At 38.6% G+C, this 21713-nt stretch overlaps 1 protein-coding gene across 2 annotated transcripts in view; it reads right to left on the reverse strand.

The window, feature by feature from the left end:
- Nucleotides 1-643: 643 nt before the first annotated feature.
- LOC122815449 (zinc finger protein 252-like) overlaps nt 644-21713 on the reverse strand; it is a 304744-nt gene continuing 283674 nt past the window's right edge. For both annotated transcript variants that reach the window (XM_044087954.1, XM_044087952.1), the window contains one exon: nt 644-5455. In XM_044087954.1, coding sequence (XP_043943889.1) covers nt 4296-5455 — 1160 coding nt within the window. In that variant the 3' untranslated portion in view covers nt 644-4295. The remainder of the gene's footprint in view (nt 5456-21713) is intronic.

Genomic DNA, 21713 nt, shown 5'->3' on the forward strand with positions numbered 1-21713 from the left:
ATTCAGTGTGTTATCAGAGACAGCAAAACATAGACCGCTATCTGCTTCAGTGATTATATTTTCCTTTAACTGTGTTAGCTTCCTGACAGCATTCACTAATCTGCTTTCCAGAATTTGTCTTGCAACGATATTTAAAATGATTTCTGTACAATGTGTTACACTTCCATTTTTTTTGCAATGTGGTCTGTTTTCCTGCTGACTTTTCTTTTAGCCAGCACTATTATGACTTATGTTAATCCAAGTAAATAAAGTAGTCTTCTCAGAATGCTTTCAACTGCCCTTTTTTGCTGTCTTCCTGACTATTCAAGTGGCATTTTACAGTCTTTTTTAAATGTTATTACAGTTATTCACTTCAACTACATCTCCAAGGTTTTCTTTGACAATTTCTTTGTGACTTAAAGTTGGTCCTCTGGTGGACTCTGCTCCTTCACTCTCCACATAGATCAGATCATAACTTCAGATGGTCCACACATTAAAGTACTAACTGTGGGCAAATTACTACTTAAATACCCAGGGGTGGGGGTTGATTCCAAGTTCTGCATACTTACCTCTGGGTAAAGCTCACTTATTCAGCACACATAGCAAATCTTACCTAATTAAAGAAAAGACACACACAACATATAAACAAACATGACAGCAATACTTTATATCGCATTTGTTGAACACTTTTAATTAGAACACATAGTTTAATTTCTTCTTGCCTTATGTGTTAGAACACAATGCATGTTTGATTTTCTGCTGTTTTTCTGTGGACAATACCTGTGCCCTTAACCTCCTGGACACTTGAATCACTGCATTATACATCTGTTAAATGCATACAGTGTGAGCACTCAGCATTTTCTGTACTGCCAAAGCAAGCTAGCTCTATATTATTATAACACTGGAATGCTGAGCAGGATTTTTCACTTTTGGTATCATGCTGAAACTCCTGCAGAACGGAAGACCTCCTCCTTAGCTCTGACTTGACAGAGTGATGGACTATGGGATCCATGACACACTTTTACCTGCCCCACAGCAGCTACCATTTTAAGATGAATGAGGGCATCTGAAGAACGATCCAGATTTCTAAATGACTCAAAGTTTAAATAAAGTCTCATTGCTGGAACCCAGTCATACATTTACCTCTTAGCTGTTACCTCCTGTCATCATCAGGACTTCCACTGACCTCCATCCCTTAGTCTTACTAAATCTGCCAAGTTGACACCTATCAAAACCTTTTTGCAATTACTTCTGGTCTATTTGCTTTCCATGGGGGATGCATACATTACCACAAAAGGCCAAATGCATTTCATCAAATAACTAAAAATATGCCATCCTTCTCCCCTGTAATTTCTGACATTTTTATCTTGGCAAATTCATTCAAAGAGCTAAAAGGGATTTTATCCTTCTGGAGTTCTCACACCCTTGAAGTGGCACCTCTATCACCTTTTTTCTCTCCTTAGAAGGGACACTGCACTCTCCTCACAAAGAGTATCAGCTTTCAAGCATATTAAGTACTGCTGGATCAGTTTTTGTGGACAAAAGGCCTCATGCTAGACCATATCTTGTGCATAGGTTATATTTTTTCTTTCTTTTCTTGACCAAATAAATTTGTTTTGGAAAATAACTGACTTGGATATCCAAACTGATATTAAAATGTATATGTTGTGGAAACATCCGTTTTTCTATAATGAACACCTATCGTATAGCTATACGCATTGCTATCCTGTAGCTATACGCATTGCTAGTATGACGCTGACTTACTTCTCTTCTACCCTTATTCATATCCCAGGTTTTAAACCAAGTGAAAGCTTCAGTCAGGATTATTTGTGCATTTTACAGGTTGAGCTATCATACAATTGTACGATTTTGTAAATTTTTCTGCTTTATCACTTGTCCTTGTTTCTACCCCTATCACTCCAATACTTCTTTTCATGGCCTGGCCTATACACTCTGTGTTGTGATTCTGCCTTCATTTAATCCGTTTTTGTCTTTGCTTCACCCTCCTCTCTTTCTGAACTCTTTTGCTAGCTGCAGTCTCTTTCTAGCTACCTCTTTTCATTTAATTTCTGCTGGTTGCTCTACCATTTCTTCTTTCAATGAAAACTCCACTGGGTTCCATACAAGATACATGCTTTTCTCTATCACTGTAAACTCTGGGATCAACCAGAAACCCTGGTAAAGCAAATCTTATTCTGAAGATGCAGTCCTGTCCAGGACTGACACCTCAGCAAAAACCATTAGTAATGATTTATAAGGCCACCTCCTCATGCTGTCAAAGTGGCTACATAAAAAAACATTGCAAATTAAATGTGTATTTGACCAAAGCCATGATATATGACCCCACTAACAGGAGACAAATTGCACCACAAACCTGGCCATCAAAACCCTTTCAGGAGCCATACTTTATTTAAATAGTCAATGGTTTCAAGAACCATGCGGTTATCCTTAACCTTCCATTAACAATTTCTTTTATGCTGACTTTCTCAAAACAGAATTACCATATGATGAAAACATGTCACACAGCTTCTTTCCTTATTACAAAAGGGCAGTGAATACGAGGAAAAAGGGCCCTTTGGCTAGTCCTGCAGTATGGTCTTCCTAATCCCTAACAGACTGCAACATTGTAATACTTGTAGTTGTTTAAAACAGTGCATACCAGTTTACTGTGCACTCCCCTAAAAATGAATTCCACTGTGTCTGTCACCTTTTCTAAGACTGCCCACCAAGCCACTACAAGAGCACTTATCTAATACTATTATGCTCAATGTACAGCATGAGCAGCAACATCCTATATTCAGAAGATGCCTCCCACATCCATAACTTCAACAACATGGACTCTCTTTCCCTGTGTTTTACCTACTCACCTCAGGCCATAAAACCTTTTTTATGTCCTTAAAATTTGAAGAACCCTACTACCACACAAATTCTCCTTCCCAACGTTCGCAGCCTGTCAACAATTACTCAAAAACCCACATCTCTGCAATTATTAACTGTAACAGGTCTGCATGATCTTCTGAACTTCCTCATGTTTTTCTCTGTAGCTATCCTACATTCCCCCTCATTTCCCTGTTTACTTCCACTATGGCGTCTTGTTACAACTCTCAGCATGTCACCAAATATTTTCGCAAGTTTTATATTCCTACCCTCTAGTTTCTTCAACTGGCATTTGTTGGCTGTCACTGAAATATTCCACCTTCTCCTTCGAATTTGTAGTCCCAATATCTTCTTTAATCATCTTTTTTTCCACCTATATCTCTTGATAACCCTACATACTAATGTTACCCTTCATTCAGTTTAACCATATCTTTATTTTCTATAAGTATCTCCAGGTTTTGAAGTCCCTAAAGTCTCATTAGGTTTTACCTTGTGTTACTTGCTACAATTGTTCTGTAACAGTCTTTAAGTAATGTATTCACTGTTCACTTTAATTAAGGCACTTCCAAATCTCTTTTATTTTTCAAATTTTGTGTAACTAAGTCATGGCTGAAGAAACATCCTTCTGTAATCTAGTTTACCTATGTACTCAAAATAAACACAACTAAACAGAATGAATAAATAGATGGTAGTATGTAATCTCACCTTCTCTTTGTGATTCCAAGTTTGAATAAATGGGGGTTACAGCACTGAGGGTTAACAAAAGCAATGACTGGTTGCCTGGATGATGGCCCCCTCTCCCCCAATACTGGGGTGCTGGCAGTAAGATAATAGCAGCAGACAATGCGGAGAAAAATAAGCAAGAATAAATGGCATTTTATTTTGGCTTACCCCTGTTAAATTTAATACATTTATAAGATTTCTTACTGTGGTTAGTGTTGTTAAATATTTTTAACTTAATAATGACCTAATTATAACTTACCTATCTAGACTGACTTAAAAAATCTATTTACATTCAGCATTTATAAATAAGATATCTTTACATAACTCAGGTTTTATATTTATAAGTCTGGTCACAGTTTTCAATGCATTTGCAAGAAGGGTGGTGGATACTTGGAACATTCTTCTGCAAAAGATGGTAGAGAAAGGCTGTAATTGCAAAAGCTACAAATTTGTGGGACATAATCGAACTCTTATAACTAGGGACGGATCATAAAAACACAGTTAGGCACTGGAAGTCAGAGAAGGTAAGGCTTAATGGGTACACTAAGTGAACCAACAGGTCTTTATCAAATGTCCATGTGGCATTAATGCTTTCAATTACTTACGTTACTTACGTTATTTTTTTTTGCCTTGCTTAGAATGAATGTTGCGTTAAGCCACAGCATAGCAGAACATTTCATTATATCTTATAACAAGTATAGTGCACATACATATTTTTATCTCACATGACCCTGCTGATGACGCAAAAGGTTACTATGTGTAGTGAAATATTTGTTGCATTCATTACATTTATGTGGTTTCTGCCCCATGTGAATCCACTGATGGGATATCAAACTTGGTTTATGAGCAAACGTCTTGTTGCATTCAGCACACTTATAAGGTTTCTGCCCAGTATGAACCCTTTGGTGTGCTACTAAATGAGGTTTCTGGGTAAAAATCTTATTACATTCATTGCACTTATAAGGCTTGAGTCCAGAGTGAATTCTCTGATGCCTAATTAGATTCTGTTTATGGGCAAAATTCTTGTTACACTCTGCACATTTATATGGTTTCTGCCCTGTGTGAAGTCGTTGATGCACCATTAGTGTCTGTTTATGGGAAAATAATTTGTTACAGTCACTACATTTGTATGGTTTCTGTCCTGTATGATTTCGTTGATGCCTTGTTAGGTTTTGCTTTTGGGCAAAACTTTTACCACACTCTGTACACTTGTATGGCTTCTGCCCAGTGTGAACAAGCATATGCTTTTTCATATTCTGTTGATGAGCAAATTTCTTGTTGCATACAGTACATTTATATGGCTTCTGTCCTGTATGAACCCTTTGATGTGATAACAAGTTATGTTTGTGGGCAAACTTCTTATTGCATTCAGGGCATGTATGCGGTTTCTCTCCCGTGTGAACTTTTTGATGGTTGAGTAGATATTCCTTTCTTGCAAATCTCTTATCACACTGCATGCATTTATGCGATTTCTTCCTCATATGACCCTTCTGGTGTGCTAGAAGATGGTCTTCTTGGGAAAACACTTTGCTACATTTGGTGCATTTATAAGGTTTCTCCCACTTGTGGGTCCACTGTTTAATTATTAGTTTATGCATTTTTGAAAACCCTTTCTTAAAGTCTGAATGCTTTTGGACTCGTATATGATTTTGTTGATGGATTGTGAGCTGTTTCTCTGCAATGAAACTTTTATTACATTCTAAACATTTATACTGCCTTTTATCTTTATGGCTATGTTGAGATGAAACAAGAGGAAGTTCATGGTTATTTTTCCCAAATTCAGAAAGAAGACGTTTTTCTTTAGGAAGTGATGAATGGCAATTTCCATATGAAGGTTTTTTGCTCCTTTGCTCAATATACACACTGCTCCTGTTAACTAAAAACACAATATAATGAATATTTTATAAAGGAAGGAAAACAAATGATCCACACATTTCCTTCATTAAACATTTTAAATGAAATACATTCATCTAGAATTAACCAAGAGGACTTGTTTCAAACATATTCTGATCTTAACATATTTTATTTTACTTTTACTACTGTAGTTGTTTGATTTTTCTGATGATATTTTAAACAGGAATGTCTAATAATGCCTTTCAGTTTGTCAGAAAACAGATATGATAGCATTGCCAATGTGTAAACAAAATGTACTGTGAAAAAGGAGTCACAGCAATGCAAAAAAATAATGACAAAATAAAAAGCCACTCCACAAAATGAATGCCTTATCCACAACAATAATGGTATACAACAAAGAAACATCTAACTCTAAGAACTTAAATTTACTAACACTTAAGGCAACTTAATTAGTAATGGGATCCGAAATACTTAAAATAAACAAAGCTGTAGACTTAACATTAAGGACAGTGGCTGTTCACACAAGTATTATGATACACAGGATTACGACTGAGTTTCTGATCATAATTGATTTATTTATTTGCATATTATGATCTGAACAAATGGGTGCACTGAACTCTTTAGACAAAAATACCAGAAAACTGCTAAACGTATGATGTTATGTTCCCCACATAAAATCAGTTTAATAACTCTAGAGGTGTTGAATACTTTTGCTCCAGAAGTTATTTTGCTTTCTCTTTTCCTCTGCTTTCTGTCAATACTCAGCCACCTCTCAACAAATCAACCATTTATCCCTCCCCTCTGAGGGTGAGAATCGGCTGAGAGGAACCATCATTAAAGCAGCCATTACAGGTGGTTTGAGGATTTTTCTTTACATTGGTCTAACTCTTCTTTGATGCTAATCTGTGGAATGGAAGGGGAATGTGCAATAGGATGACCACACTGGTCATCCCTCACTTCCATAAAGAACATTGCCAGCAGATAGACCCACCCCTTCCCTTAAATATGAGAAGTGGTCTTCCTCAGTTTCCATCAGAAAAAATTATACTTCCCTATGTCCTGCTTTAATGCCCACAATCCTTCCCTCCTCTAGGCAGAAGCAAGCAGACTATACCTCTTCAGTTCTCCGCCTCCCTGCCTGTCTTCTCTAATGCTAGGGATGCTAATCAATCCACAGTCACCTGGATCACACTTAGGTGGTCCATCTCTCTGCACAATGGAGCCAGGCTACTTTTCCCAAAATTTTCATTTTTATGTGTTCTGATACATTAACAAAAGTAAGAGAAATGTATGTGTCCTTATCAGATGGTAATTCTCTATAACACATGTGAATTTATATTTCTGTTTGTAAATAAAAATACTTATAATACTAATACTACTAATTTTGTCTCAGAGCTGTAAATCAAAACACAGATAGAAGACTATGACCAAGTCTCCGGGGATTCATAGCAAATCCATAACAAGAATAACCTAAAACTATGATTAAATGTAAATGGTTGGCACCTAAAAAAAATGAACTGCCACATAAAAAAGGTATTTTTACAGGGTTCAAGCATCATGTACCACCAATATTGTACAGCTTTGGGGGTGAGTGGAACTTCTTTATATTCACAGTTCTGTGACTTCACTAAGAACATTGGCTAATTTCCAGAGTAGCAAAACACCATAGTTTCCAAGCCCCAATCTGATTATTTATTTTATATATTTATTTTGATGTGTTCACCAGGTAGGTGAGCTGGTGTACTGATCCTTTTCAGTCATGACCTGGCCATTTTGAGACCACAACAGCTGACTGTGATCAAAGGTATGATTATGTTTTGTAATATATGGGAAGATTTAGCTTCCATATGTGTGGCAGTGGGCAGTGTACTTAAAAGTTGAAAAGACAGTATGGAGTTCTGTAGTGCTACAGAAGCATAGGACTTTCAATACATTACATGCCATTACTTTGTTTAAGCAACACTATTAAACCTTGCCCACATTTATGTGATAATACCCATTAAAAGAATTAAAAAGATTGTGTCCAGCCTGAACTAAGTACCAACTTTTAAAGCTGTTACATGATTAGCGCTGCACTTTGCTTTTGACTGCTGTCTGTGTGGCAGCAAGAGTTTTGCACTGTGTTTTAACAAAGTTCATTTGCAAGAACCTCATACAAGCTTGGTGTAGTGAGGTTATTACAGCCAAAGCTTGTTGTTATAAAATTGTTTTTGTGTAATTTTCAAATCAAATCACAGAGTTCCAAGTTTTTACACTCGCAGGGATTGTGGGAAGTTCAAGACTACTGAGTCTCTCAACCATTGAGCCTTGCCAATTCCCACTGTCAACTGTACCTCTCAATGAGGTTTACACCACTGAAGCCTGGAGCTAATGACCAGGGTAGAAATATATGCTTCAGGTAAAAATAATGAAAATAGCTGTGTGTGTGAATTTAAGTTCTGGGTATAAAAGGCATGCTCATATAACTGGTAATTTTCAGCAAGTACTATTCATAAGGGCAATCTAAAATTGTACAGGGTTGGTGTCTGGCAAAATCACATACTGGAGAAGTATGCAGTCGTAAAAAAGTATGAACAATGGTGAAAGGTTCTGGAGTAATTATGGAAATTAACCCCTCAGCAAACACGGATTCAGAAACATGTGAACCATTTAGTACTGTCGGTATGTGTGCACAACACGTGCAAGTAAAATGCACAAAAACACAAAGTGAAACCCTCACTGGCTCACAAAACATGATGCTGCAGTCAGCAGCAACTAGCTGAGAGAGAACATCAACATAATAAAAACAAAGTACGTTAGAAAACTACATAAATACTGTGCTACATTGGACCCTTTATCAGAAGGTGTACAAAGCACATAGTCAAACAAAAGTTACTCTTTCCCCGCCCCCAAGTCCCTTCTCCCACAAACGCAGTATGCAAATGAGCTCCTGCTAATGGGAATTCCTGTAGTACCTCATATACCCCATGAAAACTGGCCACCAGCCTAGTGGAACTAACACAGTCAACAAAGGATAAATAAAATAAATAAATTTTGCTTGGAAGACTCTGGAAGAGTGGTGTGAGAGATTCTGATAACACATAACTTATGGAATTATACTTGAAAGAAACATATGAAGTTTAGAGCTGCAACTGGAGCTTAGTTGAGGCCTACAGACTGGGACATTTTAAGATGGACTGTACATGGAAAAACTGTGGGAAACTGTAATTCTATTTGATGTAAAGCTAAACAAAGGTACCATTTTGTTTTTATTTCAAGAAAAGTGGGTTATTAACTTTTATTTTTTCCTGTGGCTTTACATAAATTAAACCTGTCATTTATTTGTTTTGATTTTTATGGAGTCCTACTCCCTGATGTCTACTTAGACTTCACATTGATGGTGTGTGGACTTTCTCAGATGACTGCACACTGGTTAACAACTTAACTTCAGCTATCCCAGTGTGAAAAAAGAAACTGAAATACAAGGGGCAGGAATTCTGTCACTTTTAGTAAATTCAATTTCTAGCTAGTGAGTACACTGCCTGAATGTCAGCAACGAAGAATCTAAGACAGTCTGAAAGAAAATCAGCTAGAAAAAAATGAAGAGAAAACTCTGACTGGGAAGAATCCTATAGCTATTCAACAAAAAGCAGTTCAAGCTCCAGCTTTGATTCAAGGCATGGCTTCCAGTAATCCAGAGGAAAAAATAAGTTAAATGTGCTCAGAGTTGATTAAAATAAATTAAACACTGAAGAATATATTAACTCAACTAACAAAAGGCTGGAAAAAATAGAATGAGCTTTAAACAGATATTGAGAAAACTTCAAGAATTAGAGGTCAAAATGAAGAAAATGATGGCTGAGTATGAGACTGTTGAATAAAGGATGTTTAAAAAATGGTAGAATTAGAGGACAAAACACATATGAAAAATCTGAGATTTTCTGCTGTACCAAATAATCAAGCACAAATAAGCAACTGGACTTGTATTCCACAGCAGGAACTGTTAATTGAAAGAGCACACTCTGAGGATTCTCCAAATCTGGCCATGTGAAAGCAGCCAAGACCTGAATTAGTAAAAATGCAAACCTTACCAGCAGAAAGAGCTGATCCTAACAAAACTGTGGCCAAGGGGTAAAGTATTAAAATACTTTTTGTAGAAAATAATTATTCATTGTACACCAGGCAGAAGAGGAACAAATTTATGACAGTAATCAGGAAATGTCATGAGGCATGTATGAGATTCAAGCTGCTGTATTCAATTGTCTTCAGAATATTTTTTTCCTGGAGGATCGAAGTCATTTTTTGATTAAGAACAGGCTATGGAGGAAATGTAAAAGTCTGTCCAGCAAAAAGTGAACCATCAAGCAGAAGAGAACTCTGCTTCTCATTCTTCTGACAATAAAGCACAAAGAGATACTTTGCCAGTGAAACCTTTTCTATTGTTCCAAAGGAAAATGCTTGAAAGACAGAGAAAAGCAAAGGAGCTGACTACAAGAATCAAGAGTACCTTGGAACTGAACTGGAATCTGGAGTTGGGAGATGAAGACGAAGAGGAAGAAGACCAGCAACACAGAAATTAGTTAATTAATGTGAGACTGCAAAGCATCAATCACATTTGTGAAATATGGTTGTATAAGAAAAAGTGGAAAGAGTGGACTTTCATTGACTTTGTTAAACTTGTGGGGAACTGAATGGTATTTGTCTCACTTCATCTCATTAACATTTGGAAGGACACTGATAGGAGGGGAAGATGAAGGTAAAAGCAACTGTAACTGAAACAATTTTTGTTATTAACTGTATTTCTATGAAACTTTTCACAATATAAATTGCATGCTTTATAGTAAAACATTTTAGTTGTTCTTTTATGTGATAAAAATACTAAAGCAAACAGATGCTTCCCCCCTCTTTCTTTCTTCTTTTGTAGTATTATGAAATGTAGGTATTACAATGCAAAACAAGAAAAAAGGCTGGACAAAAGCATGTTTACGATAATAGTGGTGCAAAAGTACACAGATAATAGTATATGTACAGCTGATATGTTTTCTCTAACTTGTACTTCTGAATAGGTGAATGTCAGGAAAAAGACCTTTGCTTAATCTAATAACACATTTTAAGTGGAAATGGGTAAATAAGAGAACACTAAACATAATGAAAAGTTTTTCTTCAGCAATAAACTTTTTACCTCGTCTTCAAAAGCCTGTAGCTGAAAACTACATTTTTTTCTCTTACATTTCCATAGAGAGAGAAACTAATTACAGGGCAATAAAAAGCCAGAACACTGGTTTCTTTAAAACCTAATGTTTTCTGAAAACATGCAAGTTGTTTTTTTCACATCTGGGAGGGGAATAAAGATAAAAAAGAAGAGACACCAATTAGTGTAAGTTGAAGCACATGCAATATCTTGCATCCTAACGTGGATAACCTCAATTTTAGGTTAATTAAGCCCTGTGTTTACAGATGTCTATATAGGACAATTGTTCCTACTATGATGGTTAAATTTCATTATCTCAGGATGTACATAGTTTTCTGTGTTTGTATTAAGTCAATATGTTATGGGAAGTTCTGGAGTGTGTTTGTTTTTTTATTTTGAGGGTTTTCATTAAAATAAAATGTTTTGTAAAATGTGATATTGGTTCTAACGCTGATGATAAGAAAAATGTATAAAGGATTAACCTACCAAACATTAATCGATACATGTATCAGAAAAGCTGGAAATAGCCATTTAAAAATCTGTCATATATATATATATATATATATATATATATATATATATATATATATATATATATATATATATATATATAAATTGGGAATAATGACTTCTTATCATAATGGTGACAATTTCCACATTATTTTGTAATGTGAATTGTCTCATAGGTATAAACAAAAAGGAAAGAATATTTAATTATATTAAGAAATATAGAGTGCAAATAGCAATGCCACAGGAAGCACATTTGGAAAGAACTGAGCATCTGAATTTGAAAAAAGAAAGGATTTTGGGATGGATATTCAGCAGAATATCAGGAACAAAGGAAAAGAGGAGTACTTATATCAATTGCTAGAGGAGCTCCAATAGTAATAAAAAGGGGAAAAAGATAATGGCCAATAATTAGTAAGAAAAAATGCAGGGTAATGAAGTAAAGCTGAGACACTGGTGCTTCCCCAACTACCTGTTAAAAAGAGGGGAATTTAAGGAATGGCTAATGGAAATTATTTTGGAGTTACTATGGAAGATAGAAAGTACTCCAGAAGTCATACCTATTAAGTGGGATACAATGTAAATGGAGTTTAAAAATAAGGTAGAAATAAAAGAAAAAAGGTATGGTTAAGAAATAACCATAACTACTTAGAGGGTCTGACAAAGTTAAAGTATTACAGAATAAGGGGAATCTCACAGAACAAGAACAGGTGCAAATGCAGAGTGCTAATGAGAAAATAAGGAAGTACCTGGAAAATATGCATGAGTTTAGAAAGATTGCTGTTAAGCAGTTGTTTTTGATAATAACTCCAAAGCACAAACACTGCTGCCACAAAGACTTAGGCATTAGAAAGGAGAAAGGGTTGTTGCCAAACTTAGGGAGCCTATAACAAGAAAAATAACCAGAGATCCTATGGGGGTATTAGAGTGTTCCACAAATGTTATAAAAATCTGTAGAAAACAGAGAAGAGGGGACACCAAGAAAAAGCATGAATGAAAATATTTATGGAAGACTTAAATATGCCAAGGCTAGAGATAGATGAAGTTCAACAATTAACAGCTAAGATAAGAGGAGCGGAGATAAAAATGATGATGTATAACTAATCTGCAGGAAAGTCTCCAGGAATAGATGGTTTTCTAGTGGATGTTTGGAAGTGAGGAGGGAAGAAAGTGATTAAGATCTGGAAGGTTTTGTTTAAAGTACAGTTGTGTACACTTACCATAAATGTAGATGTTCGAGTGTATTCACTGTTGCAGTCATTACATTTGGGTTATCTGCCTGCAGGTAGCCCTCAGCTGGCCTGAATATCAAAGCCTTGGATTCTTGCGTCGGATGCTGTCTCTTCTTCCATTACCTCAGGTCGTCAGGGGTATAAAACATGCAGCCGATGCCATTACATCAGTTTTTCTTGCCCCAGATGTCAGGTGCCCCCACAATGGGAAGCAATTATATAATATGTTACACCACCATCAAAAAGCAAATACACCAGAAAGCTTAAAACAAGAAGCAAAGGTAGATCCAAGAGAAGTCAGGGGGCTGGAGGGAGGGTAACTAGGACGGCAACAGTGAATACACTCGAACATCTACATTTATGGTAAGTGTACACAACTGTACTATGTTCTTCGTGTTTCACTGTTGCAGTCATTACATTTGGGTTGATTACCACAGCTAAGGAAGGGAGGTGGAAGTTAAAGAGCATTAGGGCCAGTTAATTAAGCCCTGCAAGACTCCAGTGGCAAAACCAGCTCTGGATTTAGAAAAAATGGGCATGTGGTAATGCTTGTTGAAGATATGTACAGAGCTCCAGGTAGCAGCTTCTAGGATGTCCCTGGTAGGGACTCCTTTGAGAAAGGCTGTAGAGGTAGATGCAGCCCTGGTGGAATGTGATCTTATCTCCTGTGGGGTATGTTTTCCACAGTGCTTATAGCAGAAATGAATGCAATGGGCTATCCATTTAGAAATGGTTTGCTTTGCAAAGGCCTTCCCCTCTGCCCCTGCAGCAAAGCCAACTATCAGCTGTTCAGATTTTTTGACAGGCTTAGTCCTGTCCAAATAAAATCTATGTTGTCTGTGCACATCCAAGGAGTGCAGTATTCGTTCTCCTTTGTTTTGTGGATTAGGGAAAAATGTAGGCAAATGAATGGACTGATTAAGGGCCACACTAGACACCACCTTGGGCATAAAAGAAGGATTGGTCCTGAGGGGAAACCTTGTCTGCATGGAATATAATGAAGGGCTCCACTGCCATGAGGGCCTGTAACTCAGACACTCTTCTTGCTGAAGTGATGGCTAGAAGGAAGGCTGTTTTCCAAGAAAGGAATTTCAACTCTGCAGTTGCAGCTGGTTCAAATGGAGGGAGAGTGAGCTTTTCCAATACAAAGTTAAGGGTCCTAGGCTGGAATAGGGGCTCGCCTGGGGGGGACGTACATTTGTAGCCCCTCTGAGCAATTGTTTTAGCAGGGGGTGAGAGAAGATGGGAGGCTCAGTATTATAATGTGCTGAAATGGCAGAGGCATGAATTTTAATTGATGAGAAGGATAGACCCTTGTGGAGCATTTCTGTTAAGTACTGAAGAATATGAGGTAAGCTGGGCACCGTTGTGCCCATCCCCTGAGTCTGGCTCCAGGAACAGTATATTTTCCACTTTTCAGCAAAGGATTTTCTAGTACTAGGCCTCCTTACTTCCAGAATGACATCTAACACCTGCTTACTGAGCAACGCTACTGGAGAGCTGAAGGAATTAGCCAGGCTGCAAGGTTCAGGGTTTGAAGGTGAGGGTGCAGAATCTGGCCCACCTGCTGGGACAGCAGGGAAGGTGTTTGAGGTAGGTGCCATGATTCCAGCAGTACCAAACTACACAAGAGGGAGTTACCAGTGCTGGTGAGGCCAGTCTGGTGCAATCAGTATTGTCCTTGGCTTGTCCTGTTTGATCTTTAGCACAGCCTTCGAGAGGAGAGGCAGAGGGGGGGAAAGGCATAAACCGAGAGGCTTTCCCAGGTAAAGGACAGGGCATCCACTTTCCAAGCTTGATTGTGGGGAGTCCTTGTGCAGAATTTGTCCAACTGGTAGTTCTGAATGGAGGCAAACAGGTCTATCTCTGGAGTCCCACATTTGTTCCTCAAGAGGTTGAATATTTTTGGTTCCAGTTTCCATTCATGTGGGTCCATGAGATTTCTGCTTAGGTCATCTGCCAGTGAATTTAGCTTGCCTGGCAGAAATTGAGCTTGTAGGTGCACTTGGTAGCTCAAGGCTGTGTTCCACAGAGCCATGGCTAGTATGCAGAGAGAGTACGAGTGGATTCCTCCCTGCTTGTTTATGTACCACATAACTGTGGTGTTGTCTGTCTTTATCAATAATTGTCCTGGAAGGATGTTGTCTTTGAAGGATGTCAGGGAATTCTGTACAGCTAACATTTCTTTTTGGATGATATGCAGGTGCATCTGACTCGGGTTCCATTTGCCCTGAATGCACTGCCCTGCCAAGTGAGCCCCCATGCATAGTCTGATGCGTCTGTAGTCAGGGTTTGGGTGGCAGGGGGTAGATTGAAAGGGAGCCCCTTGTTGAGGTGGCAGGCCTCTGCCCACCAAAGGAACTCTGTCTTTATACAAGGAATGATAGGAATCATTGATTCCAGGTCCTGAGAATGTTGACACCACAGGCTTTTTAGATACCATTGTAGTTTCCTCATATGCAGTCTTGCATATGGAATTAGTAGAATGCAAGAGGCCATGAACCCCAGGGCTTGCAAAATTTTCCTTGCAGATAGCTGGGTCTTTGTGTCCAGTAGTTTGAAGTACGCTGTCAAATAAACTTGTTTCTCTGGTGTGAGGTAAGCCATCTGGGAAGTTGTGTTTAACCTTGCTCCCAGGAACACAATCTGTTGGCAGGGCACCAGATGAGATTTTTTTTTTCATTTATGGTGTACCCCAGAGAAGTTGGAAGTTTCTTCACAAATGCCAGATGTTTTAAGAGCATGCCCTGACTTTCTGCCTGAATTAGACAATTGTCCAGGTATGGGTATATTTGAATATTTCTCTGCCTGCAAAATGCAATGGCTGGAGCTAGACAATTTATGAATACCCTGGGCACAGTAGATAAGCCAAAGGGAAGTACAGAGAACTGATAATGCATGGAGCTTGCTCTGAAGTGTAGGAATTTCCTACAAGATTCCCTTACTGGAATGTGCAGATAAGCTTCCTTTAAGTCTAAAGTTGCCAACCACGCATCTCTGCCTAGCATAGGAAGCAGCTGTTGAAGTGTTAGCATTTTGAATTTTGGGATTACCAAAAAGGTGTTTAGAATAGAGAGGTCCAGGATAGGACACCAGGAGCAGTCTTTTCTGAGTATCAGGAAAAGTCTTGAGTAAAAACCTTGTCCCCTTTCTTCTGCTGGGACAGGCTGAATAGACCTGATGCTTAGAAGAGAGAGAACCTGCTGTTGAACCTCTGCCCACTGATTTGGGGGTAGGTCTGGCCAACCGTTTGGGGTTGGTAAAGTGTGGAAGTGGAATATGTATCCTTGGAAAACTATATTTAAAACCCATTTTTCCTGGGTAATGAGTTCCTAGTTTTTTGCATGCAGGGCGATCTTTCCCCTTAAAGGAGCAGTCAGTTGAGCAGGGCTTGGAAGGTTTAAGGTTAAGTCATTGTGACATTTTTCCATAGGGGGGTGTCTCACTACTTCCAGCTTTGGAAGTGGGAGCCCCCCACTGCTTAGGTCTGTGTGTACCTTGAGACTGTAGCCTAGGTGGTCTGCTGTTCCTGGGTTTGGACTGAAAAGGCCTGGAAGAGACTGGAAAGGACCAATTCTTAGAAGGCCAATGCCTACTAAATCTGGGAGGCTGTACTTGCAGGAAATCTTTAACAGTTTGCACAGATTTAGCTCCCCCCCCCATCTTTTTAAGAATTTCTTCTGCTTTGTTGCCAAACAGGCGGTCTTGGTTTAAGGGAGCATCCAGTAATTTAGCTTTAACATGATCTGGCAAGTTTTGCTCCTTAAGCCAAGCATGCCTTTTAAGTACAGATCCAGTGATAGCAGCCCTGCAAGATGCTTCTAAAGAGTCAAAACCACATTGTAAAGTATGTTTACCAACTTGTTCAGCAGAGTGCATTACCATCCTGTAATTCTTTATGTTCCGCACGGTCAAGAATCAACATCATTTTCTGTTTAAGTAATCCCATAATATGCTGCTGATACTTTAACATATGAAACTGGCAATTTAAGGCCCTAATGGCCAAAGTAGCAGAAGTGTATACCTTCTTACCCTATCTGTCCAAGGCCCTGGAATCTCTATCAGAGGGGATAGGGTTTTTGGCAGCAGTAGCCATAATGCCTTTTGGTCCTTGGGAAATGGTCTCTGGATCTGCAGTAGGATTCTTGAAGAGTAACTTGTGAGAGTCAGGTGCTCTGTAATACCTGTCAGGTTTTCTGGGAGCTGGAGGTAAAGTGTCTGGGCCACGCTAGATTCCAAGAAGGCATCATCTACAATGGCCAGAACAGGAGGGATAGCTAAAAGCCTGTGTTGAGGGAGGAGTAAGAATTCCCTAAGCCTGTTTTTGGAGTCAGAGTAATCCTGGCTTTCCCCAGCGGAAATGCTCCCTAAGAGAGTGCAAGGTTTCACCAAAAGAAAAATCTTCTGGAGGGGAAGCAGAGGGAATGGAATCCTCTGCATCAGAATCCTCATGGGAAGATAAGGGCAAATCCTGGTAATCAGAAGAAACAGAAAATTCAGAATCCTGATCAGAAGAATCAGAAGGAAAATCAGTTCTAGGTCTCTAAGAGAGGGAAGGCTGGCTTCCCCTAATTAAAGTCTTCAGCCATTCTAAGCATTTGTTTTTTAGGCATATGGGCCTTTGGACGTCAGTTTTCTAGGCGTGGGTTGAGTTTTTAGGCCTAGATGAAGAAGTTGACGTCGGTTTGAAATGCAGATCTGTAGGCCTGAATACACCCTCAGAAGCCGGTGCCTGCACAGTGGCTCCGGACCCATCTAAGGTAGACACATCTGCAGGTTCCTTAGTCAAAGAAGTAGAGGCCTGCGAACCTGAAGTAGTGGGTATCAGTGGCTGCAAAAGCTCCTCACTGAGTACCGGCAAAATGACGACTAGCTTAACGGAAGCGTCGTCGGCAGTTTTGGACCTATGCGGTCTGTCTCTGTCTTTAGCTTTATGTTTTTTCAGAATGTCGGTAGTCAGATGGCTTACTGAAGCCATTTCTGGATAGTTATATCGAGTACCAAAATAATTTGCTGCAAAAAAGACCAACAATGAATAGTTCGGGGGTTGAATAAGGCACAATACCAACAGCGAGGGATGTCATGGTCTGGGCCTAAGCAAGGAATGCAGTACGAATTAAAATCTTTAAAAGGTATTTGCTTTCCACAGGTAAGACAATTGTTAACTTTTACTGACATCAGTTAAGAGCAAGAAAAAGGATCCCCAATGGGGTACTTAACTTTTTTGAAGACTTTGGTTCTGAAACTCGAAAATGAAAATTTCAGGAGTTGGCCGAATGGCACTTGTGAACTGCTTCTGCTTCGGGCACTGTGTGGCAAGAAAGACTGATGTAATGGCATTGGCTGCATGTTTTATACCCCTGACGACCTGACGTCATGGAAGAAGAAACAGCATCCGAAGCAGAAATCCAAGACTTTGATATTTAGGCTAAGGTCTACCTGCAGGCAGATCACCGAAATGTAATGACTGAAACAGTGACACACGAAGAACATCAGTGTTTTAAAAGGAGGAAAAGCACCAACATCCTGGAAAAAAAAGGTGTGGTGGCTGTAATACCCAAAGACCCCCAAGAATCAACTCTATATAGACCCATTTCAATTTTAAGCTATAATTATAAAATGTGTATCTCAATGATGGCTAAGAGAATGACATAAGTGTTGCCAAAATTGATAGATATGGATTAATGTGGTTTTGTGGAGGGTAGGTAAACCTTTGGCAACATCAACAGAACAATGATGATCCAGAGGGAAGCAGAATGTAAGAAAATATTGCTGGTGTGGTTGTTGTTGTTGGATCTTGACACAGAGAAAACATTTGACAGAGTAAGCTGGGTTTTTTTTTTTTAAGCAGGGCAATGGAAGAATTTGCATTTCCTGATATAATAATAAGGTTAATTTGGGTGATATATGAGGGATTGGAGGCAAAACTCAAAGTGGGAGGGTTCTTCTTTCATAAGCTGTGTCTACACAGAGAAGCCATGCAAGGTTTTCCTCTTTTCTCTTTGTTATTTTCATTACATTTAGAACCACTGGCAAAGAAAACAAGGAACTCATAAATTCAGGAATATAATTGGTATGGTATTCAAGAAAAGTTGGCTTTATTTACAGATGATATTATTTTGTACGTGAATATAGCTGTAAACTATCTATCCACATATGACTCGGTTCAGCAATACTCATTTTTATGGGGACATGACAGAATGAAGTATTTAGGAGAATGGGTTAAAAAGGGTTCTGTTATGGCAGCTAAGGACATATGGAAAGAGACTTAACAAAAGGTAATACACAAATTGAGAAACTGGAAGCTCTTGCCTATGGATATAGATAACACTAAACAAGCAGTAAAACTATTTTTAGTCCCTTTAGTTGTATAGACAGGTGAGATATATTTTTATCAACCAGAGGAGAAGGTGTGGATAATAATTAACAAAGAGTTGAAGGATCTCTGAGGAGAAGAGAGTAAAAATCAAATGGGATATGTTGATCCTTCCAAGAGAACAAGAAGTTATAGGATTACTGATTGAAGGGATATTTTACAGCTACACAATTAAGGCTCCTATACATAACACAAGCAGAAAGCTACAATCCAAAGTGGAAGCAGATGATGATGAAGCAGGGGAGTAATTTAAGAAATATGGAAAGAGTGGGATTTTAGATGTGGATCCTAAAGGAGAATAGTAACAGTCATACAACATTTTCATTAACTAGCAGAAAGTATACCAAGAGCTAAGCCAAGCAACACAGGAGCGGAGAAAGGGGATTCTGCTGATGGGGATGACTGCAATTGGACATACAGAAAATAGGCAAGGAGGCTGGGATTTACTGGAGAAAGCTGGCAAAGGAACTAGGGTATTGGGAACAAATAATTAGAGAGGAAAAGGTAATAGAATGGAAAGAGGCCAAGACGATATTTGAATTACAGGCTAGATATTGCCTTGCCTATCGGGAAGTGATATCAGAGTATAAGCAATGAGTAAGGGATACAGGAATCTTAAATGAAAGCCTTGCAATGTTGAGTTTTCATTTGAATCTAGATCAGAAGCTGCTGTTAAAAAATGCTAATTTCTAGGGTGTATAACATTTTGCACAATAATTATAGGAATCAATTAGAGGACACTAGAAAAGATTAGGAAGAGAGAACAGATAAGCAATTCACAAAGAAACAATGGGAGGACATGTGTATGGCTCCCAAATATACAACAAAGTTTAGAAAATGTAGGATTTTTGCCAGGAAGTATTTGCATAGGTACTTTTATACCACATGCAGACTTCAAAGAATGTTTCCTCAGGTAGATGGCAAATGTTGGATATCTAATGCAGAAGAAAGTGATACCTGGGAGCACATGTTCTTAGTGAATAAGGAGTTGGCAGACATTAAAATTTTCTTACAAAGTACTCTGTTAGGAATACTGAATGATCAAATGAGTGCAACTAAGGAAAACATTTTTTTTTTTTGAGTTAGGATAAAAAATCTGAATTGACTAGACATAGTAAGGCCTTGTTAAGTTTATTCTGGTGAATGCCAAAAAAGCAATTACTAGAAAATGGAAATCAAATTCTATACCAACCATACTTGGAGTAGCGAATATTTTTACAGAGAAGTGGGATCTTTAGAAAAGGATAGGATTAAATTACACAGAAAAATGGAAATTGTAAGAACAATACATGAGAACAATGTTTTGGAGGACTGAGGTTTAATAGAAGCCAGGAATTGAACAATTTATGTAATGTTGGTTTGATCATATTGTATAGAACAATAAATGTGATGTGAAATGTTTGTAAATGTGAACTTGATTACTTTTATGTAAATGTAAGCTTGGCTAAGACACAAGTGATAATTCAATAAAGATGTTTAAAAAAAACGTTGATGGTATGTGCACGGGCAGTTGGCCAGACACTTACCATTTTCAAATCCTTGCAATATCTCTGCTGCTAAGTTTAAGCCACATTTGGGATATTAATTCCCTAAAACACACTGCAACTGCTGTGCTCCTTTTCTGGCTTCCTGGTGACCCCAGTCATTGAAGAATCACTACCAAAACTTGTGCTGTCATAGGTTGAACTACCAAAAGCTGCTGTAACTACAGCAATAACTAGTGGCACTGGCCAGTTTAGCTACTAAGCACAAGAATACACTTTCTGTGAATAAACTAACCAGCGGAGATGATCTGGAATCCTGGTTTGTGGACTTTGAGCATTATGCCATTACAGAGAACTGAGCAGAGAGGATTGCTAAAAAATATTGTCATCCCAGCTATCGGGAGATACAGATAGGAAGAAAACCAATTGCATGCACTATGACAAACTTAAGAAAAGACATTTGACCAGGGCTGGTATAACCCCTGAAGTCCAAGCAATAAAGTTTCATCACTGTATTTCTAATGTAGGTAAACTGCTAATGACAAAGATTTAGGATTTAAACCATATTTTAAAGGCCGGATAGCAAAAATAAATCGAAAATACTAGAAATCTCAGCAGCAGATAGGTTTTAATGAGTTTGCCTAGTAATAAAAAACAAGTATTGAAATAAGCTAGTAACTAAGTGAATGCTTATTAGTTAATAAAACAGTGTTCAAAATGTGAAGTGAATGATTCTCTAAAACTGCAGTAAGAAATTTACCATTTCATATTAGACAAAACAGTGCCTAACATGTTACTTTGTTTCAAATGTGATGGAGGGGTCACACTGATAATTTACGTGTTCCTATCACTGAAAAGAATGTCCTCTCCTGCTCAGCTGGTGAACCTGGGAATTTTGAGGCAATGTTACAATTGCCTCATGTACACAGACAACCCTCTCCTCCTCCCACAAAACACAAATACATGCGAGAGATGCAACTATACGGCCAAACTGGAGGCTGAGCTCTCTCAACATAGGACTGGCAAGACCAGTCAGGAGGAGAAGGTTACCACACACACTATAGACCCAGTCTCACATAGTACCATCACAACCTCAAATCATACACATAAACACACAAAGACATACTCGGAGGCTCTGAACAAAAATCTACCAAAACAGAAGAGGCCACCTAAGCAGACACCCAAACAACCACCACCTCAGAACACAGCACCTGCAACACATAGACCTCACAGTCAGAGTGTCAAACAGTCACAGCCCTTAAGGCCAAACACAATGCCAGACACACTAGTCATTGGTGACTCCATAGTCAGACACACTGACGTCCCGCTCACCAGACTGAGTAAGGAGAAGGTCACAGTAAGCTGCCTGTCGGCCGCTAGAATCCGCCACATAGCGCAAGCACTCAGGTCTCTCAACAGCAGCTACAAATATGACTCAGTCATTGTCCATGCTGGTGTAAGCGACCTGAGGCGCAATACTTGGACTACATGAAAAGAGACATTGAAGAGCT

The sequence above is a fragment of the Protopterus annectens genome, chromosome 11.part0 (genome assembly GCF_019279795.1).
Source record: "Protopterus annectens isolate FY-2018-M chromosome 11.part0, PAN1.0, whole genome shotgun sequence".
Taxonomy (NCBI): domain Eukaryota; kingdom Metazoa; phylum Chordata; order Ceratodontiformes; family Protopteridae; genus Protopterus; species Protopterus annectens.